The 27,985-nt window shown below is 48.2% G+C and overlaps 1 protein-coding gene across 1 annotated transcript; it reads right to left on the bottom strand.

Moving 5' to 3' along the window:
* Window positions 1-26,181, bottom strand: SDC1 (syndecan 1). Its single transcript, XM_059469106.1, has 5 exons — window positions 25,865-26,181; window positions 4,669-4,750; window positions 3,133-3,626; window positions 2,825-2,954; window positions 1-2,304 (listed from the first exon to the last, which is right to left on the bottom strand). The coding sequence occupies exons 1-5, from the start codon at window positions 25,919-25,921 to the stop codon at window positions 2,138-2,140; spliced, it is 930 nt and encodes a 309-aa protein (XP_059325089.1). The 5' UTR covers window positions 25,922-26,181; the 3' UTR covers window positions 1-2,137.
* Window positions 26,182-27,985: the final 1,804 nt, after the last annotated feature.

The following is a 27,985-nucleotide window of genomic DNA, read 5'->3' as shown; positions in this document are numbered from 1 at the left end:
TTCTTGCCAAAATGCCATTTATTGCAGTATACCTTTACATGGCATAGAGATAACCCAATGTTGCATCTTCTGTCAGAACTCATATTTCATTTGTACCACTTAAATAACACAGAATGTCATGTTTGTTTCACAAACTGTCAGTTAAGACTACCAAAATATACAGGTTTTTCCTTTCCCCCTAACAAGGTTGTGAGGTACAACTGATTTTTTCTACTTTATCTTCCTGTGCTTTACAAGAACCTTTTCATAGATAGACCTATCAAACATTTCTACATTCCTATACAAAGCAAAGAATTACAGCTGAAATTAACACCATCTGGTCATTGCATTAACCTATAAAAATTCATTCAGTAAAAAAAAAAAAAAAAAAAAACAAAATAAAAAAACAACTGAAAACAGAACAACCCTAACAAAAAACCATAATGGTTGTTGCAGTTTTACTTAAAAAACCAGCCAGCTACACATATGCACAAGTTTTCCATGTGCATAAAGAAGAGTTTGGAACCATTTTGGGGTTTTTTTCTTGTGTTTGCAGCGAAGGCACCAATTTTAGCTGCATGGCAGCTCAGGATGTTTTATACTTCATTTAAATTACACAGGTTTTTAAGTTTGTTAACGTGCAACATTTGGACCAACTGTTGCAATATTGTCCAATGTACTCTCATCATTCCCTCTGGCTCGACAGTACAAATATTTACATCAGTTGTAAACACTCCTCCACCCACCCCATACCTTCTGCACTGAGTGACAAGGAACTGAAGTGGCAAGAAGCTACCCAAAGGCAGAGCAGAAGTAAGGCTTGTACAGAAACACCACACTTGTGTTCACACGGTTTGAGATGCTCCGGAGGACTCCAGACCACCAGCGAGGCCCCAGTGGCTGACATCTAACAGCACACTGACCACACACAGCTTCAGGCATCCAAACTGTGCTCAGGGGGTGCTTTTCTGCCCTTACTAGACTGACATCCCTGGAGGGGCTTCTCTCCAAAGTGCAGAAACAGCTCCCAAGGAGCTGCTCCGGAGTAGCGAGAGTCAAGCACACCAACTGTTGCATCTGTTTAAGGCCACCTACACTCAGCCTTCCCCAGGCTCATTTCAGATGCTTTCTCTACTCCTTAGCTGCAGCCATGAGGTGCTGCTTCCTACCTCCCAGCCCTGTGTGCCACGGCACCCTGTGGCACAGAGGGCAGAGCGCGTTCCGAGAGCCGCAGTGACCGGCTACAACACAGCCCTGGTCACCTGCGACTGCCCGGGGTGAGATCAGACAGCAGGACAGCCACCCTCCACTCAGCACCAAGGAAAGGGAATGTCTGAGATGAGACTGCTTGGAAAAATCTACTTCTTACCTAAGCCTTGAGAGAGAGAGAGAGAGAGAGAGAGGGTAGTGGGACAGCCCAACACTATTGGCAAAATTAGCTCTCTGCTTAGTTTTGGGGTTCTTGGGGTTTGTTTTTTGCTAGTGTACGTACCAGCTGCTTGGGAGCTGGCTCTGAGTATGGGATAATGCTTCCAAAACATAAGTTATTTTAAACCACGTGACAGTCAATTGTTTACCCTGCCCCTCACACCTCCTTTTGGCAGAGATCAAGTTCAGCTTGATGTTTCATAGGCATTAAGTGCTCCAAATACAGCTGTCAGAAAGAGCTAGAGGACAGCAGTGTACCAAATGTCTGCCCAGCACAGCCACTTGTTACACTCAAAACACATCTATGAGTTAAATAGGAAGGACCCCTGCTATACAGAATGTGAGCACTGGTAATTGGTTATTCTTGCTAGCCCTTTCCCTAAATATCAAGAGTTTTATACATACAGTGCTCCCTTATCTTCTCCCCACCGCCTGTCCCAGCAGTCTTTAGATAAACCAAGGTGAGTTTAGGAACTTGCAGTTCCAATTCTGTTTAAAAAAAAAAAAAAAAACAAAAAAAATAATAACCCAAGTTGTGCAAGAAAGCAGGGAATGTTCAATGAATCCAGATCTACTTTGTAGTTTAAAAATTTCCAATGGCAAAGTGGTAAGGGCAAATAACCCAATGATCATATGGCTTAAGTTTAATGCAAAGCACACTAGGAGGTCCACGTGCAGGGAGAGAAGAGTCCAAGAAAGATGGAATAAGAAGTGTCCTGAAGATCAGTGTTTATGCATAGAATTCCTCTTGTTTGTGTGGTTTTTGGTATCCTCCATTAGACTGTTTTGGTTCATCCAGTGAATAGCTGCCTTCATCTTTTTTCTTCATTCTGTACAGCATAAATGCAACTAGAAACACTGCAAACACCAAGCCTACAAGTCCTCCAGCAATAACACCTGGAAGGGGAGAAAAAGACACAGATTACTCTAGATGCCATACCAGATAGTGCTACTATGATTTTAAGTTCCAGATTGTTCCCTACCCGTCCCTGGCCTAATGACTTAATGTGCCCTTCTATCCCCTCCCAAACCAAGCACCTGCCCAAATACAGCAGCCAGTCCTAGGGACATGGATCTCCCACTGGGCCATGCTGCACAGCACACAAGGCTATGGCGCTTAACCCTGGTAATTTGACTGAGGCAGCAACAGAGAAATTTTACTGTAACTTTTCAGAAGGGTGAAGGAAGAGGTTTAAACAAAGTAGCAGATAAAGCAGCCACTGCTAGCTGCTATTAGCAGACTAATACTTGCCCCTGTTAGGGTTTTGACATCACAGAATCATCACCCTCACTTCAGAGGTCTAATGTAAAAGGTTGGCATCCTTGCTCAGAGATGTATTTGCACAACCACAGCTTCTGCTGCCAGGAGACTCCAGGAATCTGCTTTTACCAACTAGAAACCCAAAATATTTGGTACCTCCAAGAACTTCTTTTCTGTCCATAATCCCTGAGGCTCCTGCTGCTTTGGCATTCCTTTCAGAGTCAGCCAGTACTTCTGAGTTCTGGGTGGGGAGAAATTCCTCGTCTTTAGTCAAGATGAAGTCTCCCTGTTGGGACATACAGGGCAGGTTATTCATGTTTCTCATCATGTCTGTCCACCAACATAACCCATTAAACCAATCACTGGTTTTGACTAATTAACACCCATTCCCACCAAACCAACTTAGTACATGCTACTAAAGACTACATCTCCCTGCAAAGGGTGTCAGAACTGTTAGTCCTCACCGGGTCTCCAGAGCCAACTTCAGAAACCTCCTCATGTGTAGGAGCGACATCCCCCGGAGCTGTGGCCGCGGCGGTGGCAGCCACCTCGCCCTCGCCATGGACAGTAGAGTGGGGCTCAGGGACATCCTTGGTGTCTGGTACATCAGAGCTGGGGATTTGAGGCTCAAGCTCATGGACCACAGCAGGGGCTTCTGAAGGAGTCACATGAACCACAGAAGGAAAGTGAGCAGTGGGACTTCTCACTGTTGTTGTGACTACATGGCTTGTTGGTTTCCCATCAGGTGAGCCCAGGATGGATAATTCGTCCCTCACAGCTACAACTGGTTTCTCTGTCACTGGATTACTGGTTGCAGAAGGAGATATTGCTTCCTTTTCAGTTCTGCTCTCAATCCCATGAAATGGCTGTTCACTGAAATCCACTGGTGCTGCCACTATTGAGGAATTAGTTGATTCTCCTGGGATTTTCCAGGTGCGAGACTGATCAGTCAGAGGACCTGCAAAACAAGCAACCAAAAAAAATATTATCCTTGGCCAGTTTAGAGGCCTATTAATAGTATCTTCAGGACACTGGTCTAAGGAGGATGCTTAACCTTCATAGTCAATTTTCATAATAACCAAAGTTCAGTTTGTAATTCTTCATCCTTTTCAGTGGAATAAGGAAGGGACAGACCAATGTGGTACTCAGCAATACTTTGTTAGTCATCTGCTTCTCCCCAGGGCAAAAGTGCCTGTTTGTGGTGAGGTTCACAAGGGAAATCTGCTTTCAGTACATTGGCTCCTCAGGGTAGATATCTGAGTCTTTTTCCATAAACACTTTTATTTGATTTAGAGCAGTCACACCTTCAATCTCAACTGCATTTGGAACTGATTTCAGAGTCTTGATTTCTGCAGAGTATAATCTAAAATACAAACTTGTGGCTGGAAGGAAGCAGAAGCATAGCATGCTTCAGCTTTCAATAGCCTACTCTTTTCTCACTAGCATCCCCTCAACTTCAGTACTGAACACCAAGGGTCTCTCTCGTGCAGTTTAACAATCATTTTTGTAGACTTTCCCCCCTACCCTAAATCCCCCTTATCACTTATAAAAACCTATGGCCCATGGGAACATGCACATCTGACAGATAAAGTTTGTACTTGATACATGTTGGTAGGCTAGGGTTTACACACCTTCAAACATTATCTCCTACCTGCTCATAAAGGGCTTTGTTATGATCTCTCTTCCCCATGTGTGAAGAATCACTCCAGTTTCATAACATTCTTCACACATGTCACATTAGCAGTCACAAGGAGTCTACCTCTGCTTCTGCTCCCTCTCAAGTCTCCTACAGCTCATTTTCTACTAATTTTTAGAATCTCAAGGAATACAAGACTAATAGGTTAGGCCCTTTCTCTGTTCCCAGCTCTCATATTCTGGGGTGTGTGTGTGTGTCTGTGTGTGGACTCCTCTCTTCCCCGTTCCCTTAGGTGCTTACTGAAATCTCAAGTGCCACATTCTAGAAGGATCAAGCACTACCAGCACAAGTGCTAATAACTCACCTGCACCTGAACCTGAGAACGCATCTTCCTCATCCCCAGATGAATCAAGGTCTTCAGGGGGAAGGTTCAGATTTGTAGTTTGCTTTAAAGAGAAGAGCAAAAACATGTGTCAGTGATGAGATTGAAGTGATCAGGTTGCTTGCACAGTCTTCTAGGGGTTCCTAGAGGTCACACAAAATTTTTTTGTTCAGACTGCATTTTTTCTTCTTCCCTCACTCCAGCTCCCCTCCCCAAAAGAGTAGCTCTGGTATTGGAAAGGTCAGTCTTGCTGTCTCCTTTCTCTGCACTGCTTCCAGGCTGCAGTTGCTTTGGGAAAGAAGAAAGCAAGGAATCCATTCAGTGTTGCATCCTGGGAGCAGGCAATGCCCACCAGCCTGTTCCAGGTGCTGACTGTGCCTTCCCTATCTACCAACTCACTCCATCTGCAAATCACTGCATTAATCCTAAGGAGCAGAAGGGAAGGCAAAATAGTTTGTCTTCTTTCCCTTTATGACTCAAATACTGTTCACATATCTGAAACCAAAGGACCTAGCTTTGGTCTGAGCTAGCTAGAAGGAGAATCCAAGTCCCTTTTTACTATGTGTGGGCACTCAAAATAAGTCCAGAGATAGAAGCCAACCTTCACTGTTGGAGAATAAGCCCTGAGCTTTCTCCAGTTACACTCCAAGGAGTGCACTACCCAGCACTGAAATTCAGTTGCTGAAACAAGAGGCCAAACCCCTGTTCTATGGCACTTGTTTGTCAGAGCATTCAACACTCAAAGCTATTCAGGATCTCCAAAGAAGACAACACTCTTTCAGTGTTTACTAGTTTACTAATTACAGAATGATTATTTCATGCATCTCATTGGCCTGTGCTGTACACACTTACTGTTCCTATCACTACAACATGCCTGACTCTCAGCTCATGACGAGCCTCAGGTTTATTTCTGCAGGGCTACCATTACCTAACCAGCCATCTTTCCTTCTCAGATTTCAAACCAAAACCCTCTAAGTCACTTCTTCCAAATTTCATCTTTTTGACACCCAACTACATTCCCCATTTCCACAAATTTTGACTTCTATCTCATCCTCAAGTCACTTTTGTCACATCTTTCCAGCACTACCATCTGCAAGTTTAGATGTAACATTGACTCATCCAAGCTGTGGGATCCCTATGATCCCAAGAAGCGCAGAGTCTCATTTTATTATGTAAAAAAAGGACATATATTCTTGCCACCAGGCCCACTGTATCTCTCTAGCTTGCATTAACACAATGTCACTTTAAAATGAATATGACATTCATCCTCATCCCAGGGAGAAGTTAGCCAGCACCATTATGTACTGTCAAAACAATCCAGCTCTGTAGTTTTCACTTTATTACCCACAATGGATGTGTTTATTGGTCCTATCTCCTTGTTATTCTTAAGATACCAGGTTTATACAGCTTTCTCTTCCATCCTTAATATGTTATCCATTCCCCACATTTCCACAGAACTAGTTTCCAAGGTGGTTAACTAGCCCATTAGATTCTACCTCTCTGAAGACAAGTAACCAAGGTGCCATCAATTTTTTTAGCTCTTTTCTTCCCTACTGAAAATAAATCCCCAAAGCACTATTCCTTAAGCTTCTGCAAGCATATTTCTAGAGTGAATTGCCCTTCGATCTCTTGCTTAACGGCAAGTCATGAGGTAATTTTGACTTTTAGATTTGTCCCTGCTTGTTTGCACTGAGCTTTTGCACCCTTCCACAGAAAGTAGGTCAGATAAGTACTTCCCATGTATTTTCCTTCTTGTGTCCAAGGGTGGTGACTCACACAGGCTGATCTCACTTCACTTCAAATATTAAAGAGTACGAACTGCTGGTGCATAAAGAATAAAGAAAGAACTGCCAGGCTGCCCAACTCAGCTCCCTCATGTGCCCTTCCCAGTACCTTCAGAAGATAAGTGAGGCCTTAGAAATGGCACTGCTTTTGTTGATGGGGGGTTGGAGACCATTTTTCTCTCTCACTTCTCACACCAGCAATGGCAAGCACAACCCTTTGTTCTTTCACTCAGCCTGGCTGAGTGCAAAAGGGGAATGTGCTGCTAAAGGTGGGGGTTGCATTCTCCTCCCAGTGGGAAAACTTCCTGGAAGCCGCTAGAAAGCAAACTCTCCAGCTTTTTATTGAAGTAAGGCACTGCCAATACAGTTTAAGATTGTATCACCATACACATTCAGCTAGGATCAAGGCTGCCTTCACCCTCAAATCTGAATATTCAGGGTAGCTCACAGAGATTTCCAACAACACCTGGACAGACTGATCGCCTGCAGACCTCAACAATCCTCCTGAAAGGATCACAGACAGCCAAGAAATAAAATGGCAACTCTAGATCTTGACTGTTGACCCTGCACCCCTTTGCCTTGAGGGGTTTAATAGGTGTGGCTTGTTCAGTTGCGTCACATTTCCTTTGCTCTTAAGGAATGTGTCCAGCCAGCCTACCCTTAACACCTCCCCTCACACCTGAGCTCTGAGCCTCTTCCCAGGCTGCTGCAAGCTCTGCTTCTCCACAGCCTTTGTAATGTACCAATTTGAATCCTAGTTTGATTCCTGTATCAGAGCAGGGATAGTGAGGTCCTCCTCAGGGGAGAGAAGCCCAGGGCAGCTCAGTCTAAACCAAGGGACACCCAAGGGTGTTGCAGGGCAGAGCTGTCCAGCAGCTGCTCAGCACCCATTCTCCAAACACGACCCACCAACCCCTGAGGCTGGCTGCTGCACGTAAGAATAACAGAAAACATGAATCAGGATCAGTAAAGCCTGCTTTCCACAGATTTATATGAGAACTTAGTGAAATTACATGTCCCCAAGGGTCTTGTCCCCTTGTCCCAGCTGCTCCTCTGGGCATTGTGGCACCTTCCTTTAACCAGGCAGCTTGAGGCTTAGGATCTGTAGGGGGACTTTCTTTGGCCCAAATACTCAAGGGAAGTACAGGATTATGCACATGTGGATAGCAGTCAGAATATCCACAAAGTGGTATAATTTTGTGACATCATCCAATTTCATGACACACGAGCATTAAGGAACATTTGCCCAATTTATGTAACTGTATGGTTATATAAGGACTACATTTCTTGCTCCATAAATTACAGCTTCAGTGAGCTTTTAAGATGGTAACCTCCCCACAAAACACAAGTACTGCAGAAAGGCCATGCTTCTATGATGATCTGCTGCTGAAGGATTTCAGACACAGCAAGGTTAGAAAACACTGACTCAGGACAGCATTGGAAGGGACTGAACTAATCTGGGTTTGCATCAGGAAGACAGACTGTGCTGTTCAAAGAACAAACACCTCATGGTCAAGGTTTTTCAATGACCTTTTATTGAAGCTGACTTACACCAATGGGAAAGGTTTTGATTAGCTAAGAGGATTAGGGGCACAGAACACTGGGTTATGCTATCATACAAAAGAGCTGAAAATAATTCCAGCTTAAAACAAGCTTACTTTACCTTTCAGAGAGTGGATCTCTGATGGTACCTCATGTAGTCTAGTCAAAAAATCTTTACATTCTTATCGAGCACGTACATCATGTTGCTTTTTACCATTTTACAAGCTTGTATGGTTTTGTTAGCAGTTCAGACAAGTGGTTGGAAATACTTGTCCAGTCCTTTTGATTTGCTGCCACTGAATTCAGTTGCATGTGAGGGCTAAAATTTTTAACAGTATTTTTGATATGCTTTAACCAGTTCTCATTAACCAGTGGAAGACCCTCTTCCACAAGATCAAAGCAGCCTGTTTAGGGGAAACCCTGGGGTGACTGTTAGCTTCTGCTCTTGCTGAGCGCTGCATTGTTGCAGAACAATAGTTATTCAGTTCTGCTGGGACAACCAGAAAGCTGCTTAGTGGCATCTTCAGTTTAATCAACAATGGGCCAGGCTTTCACAACTCATTAGCAATATTATTGGATCCAGAAGGCTGACATAGTCCAGAATTTTTTTCTTTTTTAAACTATCATTTTTAGCTATTCTTCAGTCTTCATCTTGGTCAGAGTCTCAAAGCATGGGTTCTTCTGGGCTTATCCCATCAGCTGCTACAGAGCTCCCTCCTGCTACAGCAGAGATCTGAAGCACTCTCATGATGAGGGGGAGATTTGTAGTTGATTAGTTGATCTAACCCTGCCCCAACTGAGAACCACATTTATTTAATTTGATACATGCAAAAGGAAAGAGCTTTTCTCAAATTGCTCTTTGAGGTAAGCAAAACCACTGGCTTTGCCACAAGCTGCTACAAGCCCTTAACTAGATTAAGGATGATTTGTATCCAACTCTTCTTAATCCAGTTAGTGATCTGCAGTGTCAAAAACACTTGAAATCCTCCATTATCTGAATAAAGCTGTTAAATTTGCAATTTTATTTCCCCTAATAAATCCTTCTTACTCAGCTGAAAAAGAATGAACTGTAGTGAGCTCTCCCACCTCAAACAGCTTCCTAACCATCCTGTGAGAGAATTGCAACTGCATGGGAAGGAAAACCAATAGTCTGCTCTTGTTTAAGAGATATACAAGAGCAAGACAAACATTTGCCCTGTAAATTGGCTACAATAGAGCATCTAGAAGAATACTTTCAAAGGATTTGAACAATTAATTCTTAAATAAACTCAAACAGAAAGGTTTGTCTTTCACTTTTTCCTATACACTGAAGAGCAGAAATGCTATGTGAGGCAGAGCAGCACGAAGAGCTTCTAACCTCAATGTAATATTGGTATTAGTGTGGGGGGAAGACAAAACCACCTGCTGAAGGAAACTTTAGCTTTGTTAAACCTTGATATTCTGCAGTTAATAGCCCATGCACAATTAATTCCTATCCCAGATGTTCATGGTCAGAAGACAGCTTCAATGGTTAAGGTGGAAAAAAAATTAAGAAGAAAACCAGCCAACAACCAAAAAACCCCACAACCAACTATATAAAACCCACCAGCAGCATCCTCACCTATCCCCCTTCTTTTAGAGACATACAGGCTCTGGAATTAAGTTGGCCATTCAGACCTTTAATAGTCAGTCATAAATTCTGGAATAGCAGAAAAAGAGCTGATGCTTTTATATGGCAAGTCAAGAGTGAAGCTTGCACGCAAGCCTGTTACACCAGAACTCAGCAGCAGTGTGGCACCACCTCACCTAAATTCTCTTGCAGTTGTTTCTCCTGCTACGCCACTGCTCAAAATAAACCCTGGTGCTCCTGGTGATTGCGTAGGTTAATGAAGTATTTCTCTCTTCCTAGAGTAGCCAAAGATGCAGACTAACAGCACAGGCCAAAGACAGCTGCCAGCCACCCCACACACAGTTCAAAAGCTGGACAGCCTAGATTTAAGCAGTATCTTATCCCTGGCTACTGTTCCAATCAAGGACTGCTGTGACAACAGGAGTGTTGGAACTTCATGGTCCCTTCCAACCCAAACCCTTCCATGATTCTACAAACCAAGTCACTAGCACTTCTCACTTCCTAGTGCTCTCCCTGTTTCAGATGGTGGTGTTCTCCTGAGCCCTCAACAACCTTTTGATGTGTATCAACAAGCTTCAGCATCCCCATCCTTCCATCCATCAATCTGTGCCACCTGCAGCAAGGCTGGAGAGTGGCTCAGAGGGTGCTCCTTCCAAAGAGAAGCAAGTGGAAAGCAAAGGGGGCTCTTTTGCTCAGCAAGGCAAGCACCATTTTAGCAGAAAGAGGTAAGCAAGCCAGTTAATCCGGCTGCTTGTCTATCAGACCATTATTAGTGTAAAGAAATATGGAAAATCTTGGTCAATTGCATTCTTACTGGCGTCCTCTTCTATTTTTGCCGGGTGACATGAGAGAGGAACTATCTTTGAGGGAGTGTGTTTGAACTCCCTGATCACACAGTAGTTTCCTCTTGGCACTCAGCTCTCAAAGGCAGCAAAACACCTTCCAGTAGCTGCTCAAAACATGATGAGAGTTCTTAGGATCTATTCCACCATGGGGAGAAAAAAACCAGACTGTAGAGTGCCCACTGTTCACTAGGCTGTGATCCTCCTTTTCTTCCAGCTGTAGGAGCATACCCTGATCCCCTGCACAAGATGCAGTGGCCAAGGAAGAGCATCCAGCTGCTCCACAGGCAGAGCAGCCAGTGTCCCAATGCTTCCAGAGGCTCCACACTATTGCCCAATCAGCTTTACATTTTCTCCTTAGAGTGACAGGGCAACTTTTTTAATTAAGTAGGGCAGAAACACAGTAATCAACATGCCAAGAGCAAAAATGAACCAGCCTGTCGCCACCAGGTTAAGTTTCACACTGCACAGCAGGGCCCTTTTAACTCCCACCTCCCACAAGAGCATGTCACTTCATGCTTCCTGGACCATCCCCTGCACGTCTGTTTGTGCCCTTTCATGGTGAACCAGATCAGGGAACTGCTCTTGTTAAACTAAACAAAACGAAAAAGAAAAAGCAAAGAAAAAAAAAAACACAAAACCAAACCTCACCCCTTCCCCCCCCGCCAAAAAAACCACCAACAAATCCAAACCAAAAAGTAAGAAGAGGATAAAATATCATGCAAAGAATTTTCCAGCAGGACCAGTTTCCCAATCCTACTCAGTGCGTGAATGCACAAGTGTTTGTGTTGGCACAGGGCAGAGCGTGGCAGCCAGGGCTGCTTAAGCATTCACACAGGCTCACAGCCTGCACTCTGGGATGCTGACACTCATTCCCCAGCCCGCCATGCATTATGGAAATGCACATCACCAGACTGCAGGCAATACACAAATCAGAACCTGACTCAGAGGGCCACACAGGTTCATACAAAAATGAGCAGGGACAGGGCTGTAGGGAGGGTTCTGCAGTGTCTGCTCATGGATCATGTTTGTTCCAAGGTCTGACAGCAGCGCTTCTGAGTTCTCCCAGTCCTGGGAGCAGGAATACACAGTAGCAAAGGCTACACAGGTATGCTGCTCAAACCAGAGCAGTTCTGTTTTCATCCTGAGCCACCTGAACTTTACAGGAGGCCCAGTGCACTTGCCATTTTATTCCTGGACAAAGAGTACACTGAACATCCTTCATCACAGAGGGCTGAGCAAAGCTGGAGTAGCTGCAGTCCCAGAGGTCTATGGATTCCTCAGCAGGGGAAGCTCATGGCCATGCCCATGGCAGCAGGGACAGCACAGCAGCTGTGCATGGGAGCCCTCTGTGCCAGCAGTGCATAGAGCACCGTGCCAGCTCTGATACAGAAGAGCTCACCTGCCTCTCAAGTCCCTCTCAGCCAGCCCCACCAGAAGCCTGCTCAGTCCCTCAGCAATAGAGAAGTGAGTTACAGCCTGTGCTCCTGCTTTTTCACCTGGACTATGTATCAGACAAGGAAGTTACTACACACACTGCTTTCACCCACACCAATCTGCTCCTTCCAGTCAAGCAATGCAGCCCAGGCGAAAGACTGAATTTCACCACAGAACACATGCACAGACGTGGCCACAATAGGCACACAGCTTAACTCTGTATCACAGACAGGCTGTCACAATATGGCCAAAACTGGGGTCCCTTTTGTCTCCCACATTCAGGGCAGCCAGTGCTTTGAAGATGCAGTCTAATGAGAAAGCTCATTTCCCTGCAGCTAATCTCATGAGAAGCAGCCAGTTCAGTTTTATGTTATAAACCACTTTTCTTTAAAGATCCTTCCCTGCAGCTCTTTAACATACTTGATAGTTCAGGCATTTGTTTCTTGAGCTAGCAAAAGAAAGCCACAGCCAATACATAAGCTCAAAGGGTTGTGCAAAGTAGGTGCAGCTCACTGAGGCCATCCATCCTGGGAAATTAGTTTCAATCTACTTAAACTGGCTTGGGAGATGAGCACTGAGCTGCCTAAGTCAAGACTAGGCAAACCTAGATTGTCTTAAAACCCTCTGATTGAAAGTCTCAGCACTTCCTACTTCCTAGTGTAGCAAAACCAGCAGGGAAGAGTCACTCTTACAGCAAAAGCCACTTCATCTGCTTGTTTAGAAAGGAACAGACCAGGAATTGCTTGGTTTCAGCAGAGGCTAGACATGGGCTGCCCATTCCTGAAACCTGTCAAAGTAAGGCTAAAGAGAGGAGCACGCTGGCAAGCAGAAAATCTTTATGAAATGGAAACCTGTCCAGCAGAGGACTCCAGCAGCCCAAACCCACACATTACCCACACGTACTGGTAACTACAGCACAGATAAATGCAACCCTCTTGCCAGCAGAAGAAACTAGAAGTGACAGGATCTAAACACCTGCTGCCTCTTCCTCCTGCACACATGCAGCCCCTGCTGTGGAGTTCAGGTGAGAAAGAGCAACTCACCTCACACAAGGCAGCAGCCACAGCCACTTCAAATAAGAGACTGGACTTTGCAGTGCTGCCTCCTGCACATATAAACACACAGATTATGTCTTCAGCATTCTTTGCCAATTATGCCCAACCAGCTGACCTGTGGTGGAGGCAAATTCTTTTCTTTGCCCCATCTCTTGACAGCACTCACCCTGTTCAGCGATCAGCACTGAGGACTGTCACTGCAGTTAAACTCGCTGCAGAACCAGAGTTCCTGACAAGTGCAACAGTGGGCTTCGGACTGCCTGGCTGCTCCTTGGCAGCAGTGTGGGCTGGGGAAGCCAGGCTCCTTTCTCCACACAACTCAGAAACCACCCAGCTCCCAGCGAAGCAGCCATTGGCATCACAGCCCTGAGGCTGCTGAAAGGAGCCCGGGGCTGGGTTTGAGGCAAGAGCTGCACGTGGTGAGTGCCCCCATTTGTTCCTTTTGGGACTGGCTTGTCCCAGCAGCCCTGTGTGCTCCAAATGCTCAGTGAGGGGCTGTAGGCCACGTGCCAGGACACCGAGGGGCTCAGCCCTGCATGAGAGGCCTGGCCCGGACCCAGACCCGGGGGCTCGGCCCTGCATGAGGGATCCGGCCCCACACCCAGGGGCTCAGCCCTGCATAAGGGATCTGGCCCCACACCCGGGGGCACAGCCCTGCATGAGGGACCTGGCCCTGCATGAGGGATCCGGCCCCACAGCCCGGGGGAGGACCTGGCCCTGCATGAGGGATCCAGCCCTGCATGAGGGGCCTGGCCTGGCCCCACACCCGGGGGCTCAGCCCTGCATGAGGGACCCAGCCCCTCACGCTCCTCCTGGCCAGGCCGTGGCTGCAGGACAGAGCACAAGCCTGCAGCACATCAGTGTGGGGACGTGGCAGAGGCAGCTCAGGGATTTTGGTCCCACGGGAGCACAGCTTGCTGTTGTCATCTTCAGCCAGTCAGCTCAGGAAGTCCCAGCTCAGAAATCAGAGGTGTGGCTATAGCAAAGCAAGATGTGGTCTGTGCCATCTCAAGTCCTCAGATTAGAGTGGTGGCACCCTGTGCATCACTGATGCCTCTCAGCAGCACCAGAGCACCTAGGGAAGCCTGTTTCCTGGAGACAAATGCTGTGCAATTTGGTTGGTGGAACCATCACCCATTTCAAATGAGCTCCATGGCAGCTTTAATGTGATCAGCAAACTACCACAAGCTGTGCTACAGCTGCACAAGTGCTCTGACCTGAGCAGATGTGGTCCCAGAAGTCAAAAACCACCTCATCACAATGCTACATGGTATTCTGAGGGGGAAAGACACTTCTGCTTCACCTGAACAAGAGAAGCCAACACGCAGCCAGGAACAATTGTCAGACAAGAGAAAATGCAACAGCCTTCAGTGTCCAGACACAAGTATAGGAAAAGACTCAGGTTCTTATTTCAAGAGTTTCCTTCTTCTCCACCCTGAAGTCCAGCAATTACCTAATGTGAGATATGCCAAGGAGCCAGGAAACCAAGCTCTAAGATTTCTTGAAGGATCACAGAAACATTTTCAGTCTACTGCTGATATGTACAAGTTTCTAATTTGAGCAAATTGCTTGCAGTGCTACATTAAATTAGTGAAATCCAAGTTTCAGATAAAAATCCCTAGTGTACCAAACCAAAAAGCTTGTACTTAGGGCAGGACTTGAGGCTCCCAGCAGGTAGGATGTTGTTTAAACCTCAGCAGAAAAATGAACTTGCAACCCAGTAGTACCAAAGGTCTCAGCTAAAGCCATTGGTAAACTTAAGTAAGACTTCTTAAACTTACAAATGCTTGGCCTTACAACAACAAACAAGCTGACCAGCTGTTCCAATTAGTGACAGAGTTACAGTGGAACTGCCCAGATAATGTTTTATAAGAGGATGTATTCTGCAGCAACCGGATATGGACAGGACAACAAAAGTTACCTTCTGTTTGCTCACACCTCAGTGACAGAAACACCTGCCAGCTGCAAGGCCTGCTGCTATCAAACTCTGCTTTATCTTCCCAGCTGATCTGCTCACAGTCTAACTTACACAACTTACATCAGCTCCTTTGATCATGACAACATCCCAAGCCTCAACAACCCAAGACAAAGCCTCTTTGATTGCTTTTGTGAAAATTCCTCATTTTCTTCAGAGGGATGCACAGTGAAGTCTCCAAGGCTTGTGAAATTAGTTTTTGCTACTGTCCTGGGGTGACAGGACCTAAGCCAGGACAACTAACAATCTGTATTTTCCATACATGCATCCCAGACATGTTTTCCCTTGGATTGCTGCATTTCAATATAAATCTAAAACCCAACTTCTCAGTTGCAGCATCACCACCAGCCCTTTTAACCACAGCCCCCACTGAAGAGCTGATGGATCAGGGGACTGGGAGCACCCAGAAGGAGCCGCCTGGCTTGAACAGGCACCAATGCAATCTCTCTCTCCCATGTGCACACCAGGTGGCAGGACCAGGGACATCCCAAAACCTGACTGCTTGGTGCTGTTGCTTGTCAGTCTGGTACAGAAGACCTTGACTATTTGCAAGGGAGCTAGAGAAGCGAAACTTGGGCAGCAAAATGAAGCAAGAGTTGGCATTCCACAGCACCCTTCTGATTTGGTCACAGCTAAGCTCCAACCAGTTCTAAGTGACTCTGTTCTTGCTCAGCAGGGCTCACAGCACCCAGCACCAGTCTGCTAGGAATGAACTCATGAGTCCCAATGGACAGCCAGTGGCTGGACTCACACAGACCAGGCAGGCAGCTTTACATTTGGGTTTGACCCAATGGAAGGCAGTTCCTGCCTCTTGGCAGGTCTTCACTAGCACACAGTGGATTCAATGATCCTTGTGGAGCTCCAATTCAGTATATTCTATGATTCTTGGTGTTATTTTTATGTTTGTTTCTATGGCTCACCATTGCCAGCTTAGATCTGATGAAATCAAGTCTCTCTACATTATGAGGCATGCTAACACATTGTCTTATCCACAGGATCTGTGTTGACTAAGCCAAGGTTGTTTAGAATGCAGAAGTCATCCCTGTAACAGATGCAGTTACACTGCCATGACTAAGCCATTCACAAGGACTGAAACATCACCTGAAGCAGGAGGCACATCTCAGATCAGGAATACCCTGTTCCCCTATCCCAAGAGTCTTCTCAAAGAGGCACTTTCACCATTACCCCCTCCTTCCACAACAGCCATAGCAGCTCCTGAAGAAAAGCACCATGCAAGTGTGGTGGGTGCTGCTGGTCTCCTTGGAACAAACAGTAGCAGCTCAGATGGTCTTTGGGCACAGGCTGGACCACATTCCACTGAGTTATTCTAAGGTGGAACACAGTTCAGACTGCATGCATTCCCTCAGAGATTCATGCTCACAAGCACTGGAGCACACACAGCCAGGGATCTACCCACATGAAATGGCACAGACCAAGCTCACAGCACTCCTTCCTAGGACACTAATGGTCTCTGTGCTCAGGTTTACAAAAGCACTGCTAATCCTGCACATGCTACAAAGTTCTGACAGCAGTTGCCCATTCAGAGTTAAATTATGCAACACCTCAGTGAGATTATGAGAGCTGACTGGTGTACTTCCATGCTGAGTCACGAGGGTGTTGAAGTACCATTCCAGTCATGAAGCACCAAATGAAATCCTCCCACCAGAAACAGTCTTAAAAAACCCTGCTGCTGCAATGGTGCTCCAGTCACCTACTGCTCCAGTAATCTAATTAATGGACATTAAGCATTTCTTGACCAAACACCTACTGGATTAAACTGACTCTGACCCAGTCACCCAGTTACACTGTTTCACACCACATCTGTACAGCAGAGCCCTGAATGAGGGACTGTTGCAAGGTGAGATAAATCAGAGCTTCCTTTTGATCTCAATTTATATCTTTTGATCTCAAGCCTCATCTCCTGCTGTCATTTTTGGGTGTACAGCTTGTTCACTGTCTTACCCATGGCCTTCTTTCAGAGCAGCCACCAAATGAGGTGGGCAGGTTAGAGTTTAGTAGATGTTACCATGTTTGTGCACTCGGGATGCTCTCCTGCCTCATATGGACAACTGTAAGATTCCAAGCTGTGATTTGGACGTCCCTGTGTTTTACACATCTATACTGTGAAGAGACAAGAACCACTTCTGTTCCATTAGACCACTAATGCCACTGCTGACAGATTGACAGGCACCATGACAAGTCAATAAAACAGTGCTAATATTGCAAGGCAAGGTGAATGCTTTACTACCAAGTTACTCCTAGCACAGCATGTCCCCTAGTTCAGACCAGTTTCTGTCAAGAGGTGCCATCAGTATAGCCAAGATGTGACATAACAGATCAGACTTGTAAGACACTGTTCAAACATCACTAAGTTGAAGATATTTCTTATATATGAATAAATGTCTGGGTCTACTCTGTGACTAACCACTCTAGCCAGCATATTATCCCTCTGAATAAAGCAGAGCACAAAATGCTGAAGGACCACGTTATGGGCCAAGTCTAAAAGCACAGGCTGAACCACTGGCATGTACCAGCACCATCAAAGCAACACTGAATGCTGTCCCAGGTGTGTAGTATTCACCTCACAATCTTCAACTGATGGATTACACAGGACTTCTCACACAACTGTATTTGCTCAGCTCTCTGAATTATACAAAACAGGTTCAGTTTCCAAGAGAAGAGTTGTGATCCTCTATTGTGAACTTTCACTTTCTTTTACTGGATACTGCAGTTTTCTCAACTTCATAATATTCTGGGCCTGCAGCCAGAGACCCACTGGCTACATCATACTAGTAAATTAAATAATATCAGAACATCCCCAGGCACTAGAACACCACCAATACCATCATATTATTAGAATGATTTATGGCATAGTTTTGAGCCTTGCCAAGTAGTATGCCCCCAAATAAGCACAGGAAGGTTCTCAGCAGGCAGTCTGCTGAGGGGGGTGCATTACAGAATAGGCCAGACAATGAGATTTCCTACACAATTGTGGCTCTAGTGTTTAAGTTGGCCACAAGACACCTTGTGTCAAACGTGCTTTACTGTACTGGGTTTGCATGGTAGGATTTTGGTAGCAGGGGAACTAAAGGAGCGGCTTCTCTTACAAGACAAAAACTCCCACATGCCTGACAGAGCCAGTGCCAGCCAGCCAGGACAGACCCACTGCTGGCCAAGGCTGAGACCATCAGTGACAGCAGCAGCGCCTCTGGGATAACACAGTCAAGAAGGGGAAAAAGTTATTACACAGGAGTAATTGCAGCCAGAAAAGAGAGGAATGAGAAGATGTGAGGGTAGCAACCAAGGTCAGTGAAGGAGGAGGGATGGGAGGAGCTCCAGGCCCCAGAGCAGAAATTCCTCTGCAGCCCCTGGTGCAGCTGTGCTCCTGAAGCCCATGGAGGCCCACAGTGGAGCAGAGATCCACCTGCAGTCCTTGGAGGATCCCACAACAGAGCAGGGGGACACCCAAAGGAGGCTGTGACCCCATGAGAAGCCCATTCTGGAAGAAGCTCCTGGGAGGACCTGTAGCCCCCATTGAGAGAGAAGCCCACAGCAGACAAAGTTTGCTGGCAGGACCTGTCACCCTGTGGGGAACCCAAGCTGGAGCAGCCTGTTCCTGAAGAACTGCACCCCATGGAAGGGATCCTGACTGGAGCAGTGATTTAGACCTGCAGCCCATGGGAAGGACTCACACTGGAGAAGTTTGTAGAGACAAACCCTTTGCAAGGGACCCCACCCTGGAGCAGGGGAACACTGCGAGGAGTCCTCCCCCTGAGGAGGAGCAGCAGAGGCAACGTGTGATGAACTAATCACAGCCCCCATTTCCCGCCCCCTTGAACTCCTGGGGGGAAAAGCTGGAGAATCTGGATTAAAGTTAAGCCAAAAAATGGCAGGGAAAAAGGGGGACAAGGTGTTTTCAAGATGTGGGTTTACTTCTCGTTATCCTACTCTGAGTTGATTGGTAATAAACTAAATTCATTTCCCCAAGCCGAGTCCATTTTGCCTGTGATGGTCACTGGTGAGGGACCTCTCCCTGTCCTTATCTTGACCCACAAGTCTTTTGTTGCATTTTCTCTCCCTGCCCAGCAGAGAAGGGCAGTGACAGAGCAGCTTCGGTGGGCACCTGGTGCCCTGCCAGGGTCAACTCACCACATTTACTTACAAGCACCAGTGTAGGAACATTTGGTGAATCTTTTTAACCCCTTCTGGCTGCATGCTGGGTGTAGGGGGGAGGGTACACTGAGCATTTAACACTCTTGAGCTACCAGAGTAATAACATCTTATTATTCATAATCGCATCTTCCAGCTTGTGTAGAAAGAAGCTCACCAGTGTTTCACAGCTCAGTGCAACTACAGATGCAGACTGGGGAACTTTCTGCAGGTTAAACACACTTCAGAGGGAGCCGGTGCTGCTGCAGGATTAAGCCAGCAGCTTTCTTCTGCAGGCCATGAGTCAGTCGATGTGAGAGCACGATAGCACAGCACTCCTTGCCACTGCCCAGACATGCCAGAGTCAGCCTCTTTTGTTCCGTGCTTTGTTCACTGATGGGAAAGTAGTCACGATCTAGATGATTCCTCCGTTAGGACAGAAAGAGATTTAGAAGTCAAAGCTGTCTAGCTGCAGGCTGTTGGGCAAGTTTCGATGCAAGCCTCACCACCACTTTCCACTGCATGGAGGTGCCACTCACACGCTGCTAGAGCCAGTGAGGTGGACAAATCTCATTTGTCCATGAAATCTGCTGGTGTGAGTCTCTGTCACAGTTTCATAAGCAACAGAGTGAAGTTCACACTTCACTCACTTTCACAGCAAGTGAGTGAAGAATATCACACATATTAGCATCTGTGTTAGATACGAATTCAGGCAAGCTTTGTGGTTCCTCTACTTTGGGCTTTACCCATCAGCCTTCTGACTGAAGAAAGCCTGGACTCTGTCCCTAAAGAAGATCCCTATTAGCTGGTCAATGGGATAACACGTTCTCTCCTCTCTGCAGATGCTTTTAGCAGAGGCTGATGTTTTGGCAGTTCAACAGATTGCTCTAATCTCCTGTGTTGTGCAGAGCATAGGTATCAAATCTCCCAGATCACCATGCTAGGGCCAGGGCACACAGCCTCCAAACTCTGCTGTCAGCTGGATAACAAGTAGCATGTGACAGCCATAGGTGTCTCTCTCTATAAATATATACCTATATTTGTATTTCTCCTCTCTTCTGGTCTCAAAGCATAGCAAAAGACAACATGGGATGGGATCCTGTTCTGGGACAGGAAAGAGCCAGGTAGTCTCTTCCTACAGCACTGTAGCTGCCAGCTCTGATCCCCAGAGAATACACAAAGGCTTCCAAGCAGCACAGTCACAGCAGCACCACTGCTATGACATGGAGCTTCACAAGAGCTCTCATCTGGAACTCGTTATATTAATCACCACTTGCTCTCTAGAAAGCAGACTGGCTCCACTCACCCCTGCCCACCTCTGGCTTCAATCTACAGCCTGCTCCTCCAGTAATCCCTGTATGAGCAAGGGGCTGGACTGAAGCTGCTGCCTGCCTCTGACCAGGATGTGTACAGCCACCAGCATTAGGAACTAATTAGCAAGAGCTTTCCTGTGTACAGCACAGGACAATCACGGTCTGCAGTGCCGCCCAGAAAGCATTCAGCACACTCTCCTTCCAAGTGGAACAGAGTTCAAGTTTCCTTACATTTAAAAGAGGCAACAAGCTCCTCATCACATGGCAGAGGCAGACAAAGAGCAAGCCCCAGTCTCCAGCTATGGTTTGTGTGTGCTCAGGTGATGGAGCCAGTGCACTCTGAGGAGTCGTTGTGTGAACTGGCTGTACTCTGCAGGTTGCCTGACAGGAGTGTGTACCTGGGACTGACCACAGCCAAAAATCAAGACTGTCAGCCTTTGCTTCTATGACTGGCAATCAAGACATTGACATTACTGCACAGGCAGTGTAGAAAAGCTACACAGTGGAGTATGACAACACAGAGCCTTCATGCATGGCAGGATACCCATGAGTAGTTTAAGCTGGGTGGCAGGCAGTTTCCTTATGTCATATCAGCAGCCTTGATTTAGTCAGGAGTCATTCTGCAAGAGCAATCCAGAAGACCTTTCAGTTATTAGAAAAGCCTGAACACCAAGACATAAAATGAGTGGACATTAAGGAGAACCATGATGCAAAAACATGGGCTATGGAGAAGATAGTCCAGAGAGCAGAGCAGCAAGACAGAGAGGCAAAGCAGCAAGAGTTCTTCAACTGAAAATACCCCAAGGAGTTTCTAACTAGAAGCCTAGCAGGGAAAGCCATGACTTACAACACCTCCATGACTCAGTTGTTACTACAGCTCCAGTGACTCAACGGGAAGTTCTATTGCCAACTCCATCCAAATCCCACTAACACACTGGTTCCCATCCAGCAGAGCAAGCCTCACTGGTGAGACTGGTCTCAGCAGCAAGATACAAACATTACAGTGGAGCATGGCAAGGAGCCCAAGCTAACAGACTCCATTGGACCCATGCCGGTTCCACAAGACCCAGAACGCCGACTGCAGCCAACACTGCTTGAGAAACAGAGAGCTTGGGAAACCACCACATTAGCAGATGTTGCCCCACAAGAGTTGCTTGTAGGAGGTCCAAATGTTATCTCACCTTGAGGTGAGGCTTCACAGAGCAGTAACTTTTCCGTGAGCATCCCCACAGCAGAAAGGGCACTGTCCCAAGTTTCTAGGCCGGCCAGATAAGGCTCATGGCTGTGGTACACCAGTAGCCAGTAGAGCAGCAGCTCAAGTGAAGCACACTTGTCAGCCCTAACTTAGAGACCTGTTAGCAAAACTGACACTCAGCACTCCAAAGGAGGCACCACATGCCCTCTGCATTTAAGAATATCTTCTCAACCCAGAAATGAGCCTATAAGAAACATCAGAAGTCCTTGCACTCTTGGTCAAAACAACTTCCCCACTCTAAGTTCACTGCCTATATCAAAGTCTACAGAGTAACAAAAGCTCCTCTCATCTAATCCACAAATAAACTGTGTCTTTAAATATTACAATGCTCTGATGCTTACCCAACAGCTCACAACCATCCCCCCCAAATACAACCACTTATGTTTCTGCTCATATATATTCTGCTCACTTCAGAGTGCTGAGATGGGACCCAGCTATAATCCCTAATTTCTTCCACATTCTTTAGCAGAGCAAAACTACAGTTACACTAGAACAGAAGGGAGCTGCTGTTCTAGCCAGCAGCTGATGCTTCCCACTGCTTTGTTAGTTCTGTCCAGTCTGTTTGTTTATGGAGAGAATTACGATTAATTTCCACAGACAAAAAGTCCATCACTTTGAGCTAAATCGCTCTAGATAAAGGCACCAGAGTAAAGGTGCTGTGCTCCTCTCATAGGCAACTTGAGATCTAGCCAATAAAGCCTTGACAAAGCAACTCACCTTGGAGCAGACGTGCAGGGGCTGGTCAGATAATCGCCCTCTTTGGCTCCACTGATTACATCGCCTTGACTCTAATGAGGGCTTAAGCACCCAGCACACACAGACACCTACATTTAGGTGCTTCAGCAGCAGCTGAACGCTGTCCTGAGGGACTAGTGCCATTTGAACATAGCAAGCCCATCAATCTTCAGCTGTCAAAGAGTGCTGTATTAGACGTCTTCTACTCTTTATTATCTCAAAGCTATTAGAATGAAAACACTAACGCTGCAACGCTCAAGCACTGCAATTTTATAATTGGCAGCATCTACTCAGGAAAAGGCCCTATCTTCTCTCTCCCAAGAAGCTCCCTCCTCCCTGTAAGGAGGGCCTAAAACCCTCGCTCCTCAGATGCCAGAAACAAGTGTGGAATGTCTCTCTCATGGGTATTAGTATGGTTCTTGGACACAGGAATCCCTTCAAACAAGGTTAGGAGAGAGTGCTGGTATACAGGCCACCTGGAGACATCTGAGTACAGGCAATGCAAAACACATACTTAAAATGGACCGATTTTGCTGCTAAAACAGCACCCTACATTTCAGGTTTGTGCACTAACTTAATTTTAGAAGGCTTACAGATTTCTTGCACTTGCTGTAACTTGTCTCAGGTTGTTAGAGAGGATTGTTTGTTTCCAGAAATTTCAGAGTGCTGCCATTAAAACGTTAGCTCTTCTCACCACTTGAAACTGAGAGAAACCTGAAACAAAGATTACAAAACTGCACTAGAGCCCCTTTATACCATACAAACCCCAGCTCATTTGCTGCTGCTCTACTTAGAGCTGACCAGATACAGCAGTCACTATTTCACCGGAAGGTGGCCACCAGCAAGTCAATGTTCAGATGGAGAAGCTCTGTTTACAGTGCTAGATGAATACTGTGACACTGTTCTGTGCATACTGTAGAAAAGAAGTGTTTCCTCCTTATCCATTGCCTGGATGTTTAACAAGCAAGCTGGACTACCCAATTTCTTCTAACTAGTTTATGTTCAGATATGACATCACCCTTGGAAAAAGGTTTGGCCTGCTCTGGGTAAGCTTCTGTCAACCACCAGCATGTACCTACACCAGACAAAACAATCAGAACCCTCCTCCTCTCACCATGGGGGCTGGATTGCCCACTGCCCTCCTGCAGCAGGATCAGTTGGCTTCTGGGCAGTGTTATACCTTGTAAAAGTTTCTATTTTAGAGAATAACAAGGTTAAACTCTTAAAGTGGTAAGATGTATCAGCCTTCTCATTTCAAGGAAGTCCATGTCTCCATCATAATAACAGAGCGCAATTACTCTCATAAGGAGTGTTTTAAGCAATAAAGTGCCACCTTGAAGGAGACCAGGAACCTCCCCAGTCATTCCTGCAGGTAAGAGTACTCAGGAAGAAAACAACTATTGTTTGGCTAGTTTCTTGCTCCTGTTTATTATTCCAATGACAATATGCATAGATGAGCCAAGTCACACAGCAAGAGCCAAGGGCCAAGCCATGTGCCAGCAGCAGTGGCATCCATCCCAACAATCAGACCAAGAACCCAACACAACCATGGCAATGCCCACAGCACTGCAGTCTGGCAGATTCAAAGTACTGTGCAAGGCCACTCTGCTTCAACACAAGAGGTTTTCAGACACCCAATCCAAAACAGTAATTATTTTGCATTGAGTGGGTGGGAAAGGCAGATTAGTCCCTGTCACTGACATTCTGACATGGGGGAAAAAGCCATGTGATCACCAGAAGGGAAACAGCCTCAGTGCTGAGTCACCCTGGAGAGCCCCAGGACCTCTGCTCCTCCATGTGCTCACCCTTGAAACCCCTTGAAAGGCCAGCCAGGCCTGAGCATCTCACAGGCACAGGAGAACTCCAGACAAGCATTTACTTCATGTCCTTCTCATTTCTAGTAAGGAATATTTATCACAGGGGAATTTTATCCAAATAGAGTAGAGAGGCTGCAAATTAACTGCAGTTTCCCCACTTCATTAAGCAGAAGCTTACTCAGAAGTTGAGAGCAGAGCCTTCCTTCCATGGAACAGTGCTGCCTACACTCACATGTTAGTAATTTTTAGCCATCTCATAACGACTCACTGCCATGTGGGCCAGGAGGGTCCACGCTCAGAACTACAGGCAAAGTTCACAGACACAATGGTACAGCAAAACCAGAGGCATTTTGAGCAGCTCAGATCCCACAGTGCACTTTGTTCTGCCACTCCTTATCCGACGGGTGCTGCAGTTTACCCCTAAGCAAGTTTTAAATCAATCATTTCAGAAAGAAGAAACCCCACTAGTTTTACTTTGATGGCCATGCCTGCTCAAACTATCTCATGCTCCACTTTTTTCTCCTAACTCATCCAAAGGGAAAGACTTCACAACCGGGGCACGCTCTGGTCTGGGAAGCAAAGATGGGAAGCATGGGAAGCAAAGAAGCATGTCCCACATCTCAGAAGAAAGGGACGGGACTGGGGCTTTGTGGCCCTCGAGGCGCGGCCACAAGATCTCCTGCCCCGCACCCTCCGACCGCACACGGGGCTCGACACCGCCCAGGCTGCGAGCATAGACCTGAAGCAGCGAGCACAGCACTTCACGGGGCTGGGTTTCCGCGGAAAAGCTCTCGCAGGCGGGGCGGGAGCAGCAGCAGGAGCAGAGCCATGCCCTGTCCGCGGATGACACCTGGCGGCTGCTGCTGCTGCGGGAGCAGGGCGCCCCACGGCTGCGGGCTGCCCCGAGAGCTGCTCCGGGACACGGCAGCCGGGACGGGCCTCGCTGCCGCGGGGTCACCGCGCCCCGGGGAGCGCCGGCACCGGCGCGGCCGTGCGCCCAGCCGGGCAGCACCGGCACCTTTGCTTCAGCGGCAGAAAGCAGAGTCCGGGCTACCCTGCCCTGGGCCGGGGCTCTCGGGCACAAAGGCGGCGGGGAGCCACCGACCCGCGCTCCCCGGAGCTGCGCCGGGGCACAGCAGGAGCGCCCCAGCTCCAGGAGCCCCCCGTGACTTGGCCACAGCCGAACCACAAAGGGCCACATGCCAGCGCTCCCCGGACCCGCCGCTCACCGCCGCCGGGGCGCGACACGCCGGAGGGGCGGCGGCAGCATCCGAACCCCCCCCCGGCCCTCCCGGGGGCACCGAGGGGTCCCGCGGCCGGGGGGATGCGGGCAGCGCCGCCCGCCCGCCCCGCGGCGCCCCGGGGCGGAGCTGCCGGCAGGTCGGGAGCCGCCGCGGCGGGTCTGGTTTGAATTAAGGCTGCCGGGGCAGCCGTGCTGGGGCCCGCCGCCAGCACAAAGGCCACCGCAGCCCTCCGCCCCGGCACGGCTGGGCACCGCTGCAATCCCCTGCGGGAGCCCGTCGAAGCGGGGAGCCGGGCGGTCCCCCCAGCCCGGCCCGGCCCGGCCCACCCTGCCCCGCCGCCCTGGCCCCGCACCCGGCCCCGCTCCGCACCCGGGCCCCGCCGCCCCACGTGCGCCGCGCCCGCCCCGCTCCCTCGGCTCACCGGGACAGCAGCCTGGAAGCAAAGGGCCACCAGCCACAGGAGCACCACGTTTATCATCCTTCCTCCTCGCCGGGCCTCGGGAGCGCGCAGCCTGCCCCTGCTTCCCGCCGTCTCCAACGCCGCTCTTGCTCCGCTCCTCTTAGAATTGTTTTAAGTAGCTGCGGGTTTGCTCCCTTTTCTCGTTTCTTTTTTTTGTTTTGTTTTATTTCCCTCCTTTTCCCCCTTCGCACGCAGCCGAACCAGCCTCCCAGCAGCGCTCTGCGACGGCGAGGAGTTGAACTCTGTCTTTTAATGAATCCACTGCAACAACCTTCACCTTACGGCCACCCCCCGGCCGGCCCCGCCTCCGCTCCCCTCCCCTCGGCTCAGCCCGGCTCCCCAGCCCAGCCCAGCCCGGCCCGGCCCGGCCGGCACGCCCTGCCCGCCGCCCGCCCCCGCTTCCTGCCGCGCTACCTGCGCCGGTGCCCCCTCCCCGGCCGCGCTGCCCCGCTCCCCGGCCGCTCCCCCGGCAGCCGCCGCTTCCCTTCCCCTGCATTCCCAGATTTCCTCTCTGGCAGAGGCATTGCTCCCGCCGAGCTTCCTTCCCTCTCGCTAAAAATAATAATTCAAAATAATAATAATAATAATGATACTGTTACAAGCCCTCCCTTCCCGTTTCACTGTGGGAAAAGCCCGGCGGCGCTCGGCTGTCTCCCCCCGGCGCCGCTCCGGAGAGAGGGGCGGGAGCGCTCCCCGATGGCCCCACACCCAGGGCGACCTTCCTGGCTGCCGGTCACCTCCAGCGGGGGCTTCTCCCCGAGAAAATTCGTGTTTGGGGAAGAGAGGTGTCTTCCCTCCTGCTGGCGGGTCCCCGGGGCCGGCCCCATAGCCTCTGCCCGTGCCTTCGTGCACACGTTTTTCTGCTGCTCGGAACGGGATTTCTGGCAGCGTAAAATGCTGCGAGAGGTTTGCGGCATAAAATACCGCTTTGAAAGAAGCGCCCTCCTGCAACTCGCCCTTTTTTTTCTGGAGTTAAAAGCGACTTCAGTGCTGCTGCGGCTTGGTCTTCGCACGTCCCACCGAGGATGGCAAAAATGAGGCAACAACCATCCAGCAAAAACACACCGCAGGACGAATTGTATCACCCTTCCACGGGGTCAGGGCTGGAGTTTCTGTTCCAGTCCATTCATTTGTCTTGTTTCATTTTCTCTGCTTGTGCCAGCACATGTTGAAATGTTTGCTGTAAACAATGCAGCTGAATGTGTGTGCAAATATTATTTAGAAGAAAAAAAGAAAGCAGTTTATAGGAACTTTTACAGCTGCTGGGAGCTGTAGCAGCACACACTGGCCACATGGCCAATGGGCACAGCATGGCCATGGCACAGCTGGATGGATGAGGGATGTGGTTAAGGCTGCAGCCATTGGGCTCTGCTTCCCTGGAGCTGCTGGGGAGAGGGGTAACCAAAAAAGAGCCTAACTGGTGTTTCCTGGTTGCTCTGGAGGCTCTCAGTAGGTGTTGGTCAATCTGTGCCAGACCCAGGATCCCTTCCCACAGCTGTGCCCCAAAGGCTTTATAGCCCTAATTGGATATTCAATGTGGCTAAAACTGTTGAGATTTTATCACGTCTTATAATTACCTTGCTTTCTTTCCCTCTCTCTTAAATTACTCATGCAGCTCCTACCACCCTGCTTTTCCCTCAAGTGAGCCGTGGCCACCAGGTTCTTCTTCCTGCCATGTCTTGGACCTGGTGCCACCAGAACATTGGACATGAGACTTTTGGGACAGGGCTTGGGTCAGAGGTGCTTGGTGCTGGGCCTGCAGAGCACGAGGCTGAAAACATCACCCAGACTTGATGGGTGGGTGGTGACATCCATCTGCATGGTCATTACTGGGAATCAGGAAATGCATGCTGGGCACAGCCAGCCTTCTCAGCAGATTTTGATGGATCAGGGGTCATTTTGGCCAAGGCTGCATCTGGTGGACCCTGGCAGCACAGTGGAGGGAGGGAACACTTTCAGAGCATTCCTGGGAGCAGTGGCAAGCAGTACTGGGGTTGAGTGGCGCTGGGTTTCATGCCAACATGGGCCTGTGTGTGTCCTCAATCAAACAGGTCTGTGGTGCTTCTTGTAGGATTGGCCAGA

Source organism: Ammospiza nelsoni, chromosome 3 (assembly GCF_027579445.1).
Source record: "Ammospiza nelsoni isolate bAmmNel1 chromosome 3, bAmmNel1.pri, whole genome shotgun sequence".
Lineage (NCBI taxonomy): Eukaryota > Metazoa > Chordata > Aves > Passeriformes > Passerellidae > Ammospiza > Ammospiza nelsoni.
This window is presented reverse-complemented; position numbering and strand designations above follow the sequence as displayed.

Bases quoted from the DNA above. Each gene is read 5' to 3' on its own strand.
- SDC1 (XM_059469106.1), bottom strand. From the start codon at position 25,921: ATGATAAACGTGGTGCTCCTGTGGCTGGTGGCCCTTTGCTTCCAGGCT. The intron at 3,627-4,668 runs GTGAGTTATTAG...CTTGTTTTGCAG, and splicing joins GTTCTCAGGTTCAGGTGCAG to GTCCTCTGACTGATCAGTCT. The intron at 2,955-3,132 runs GTGAGGACTAAC...ATGTCCCAACAG, and splicing joins AAGTTGGCTCTGGAGACCCG to GGAGACTTCATCTTGACTAA.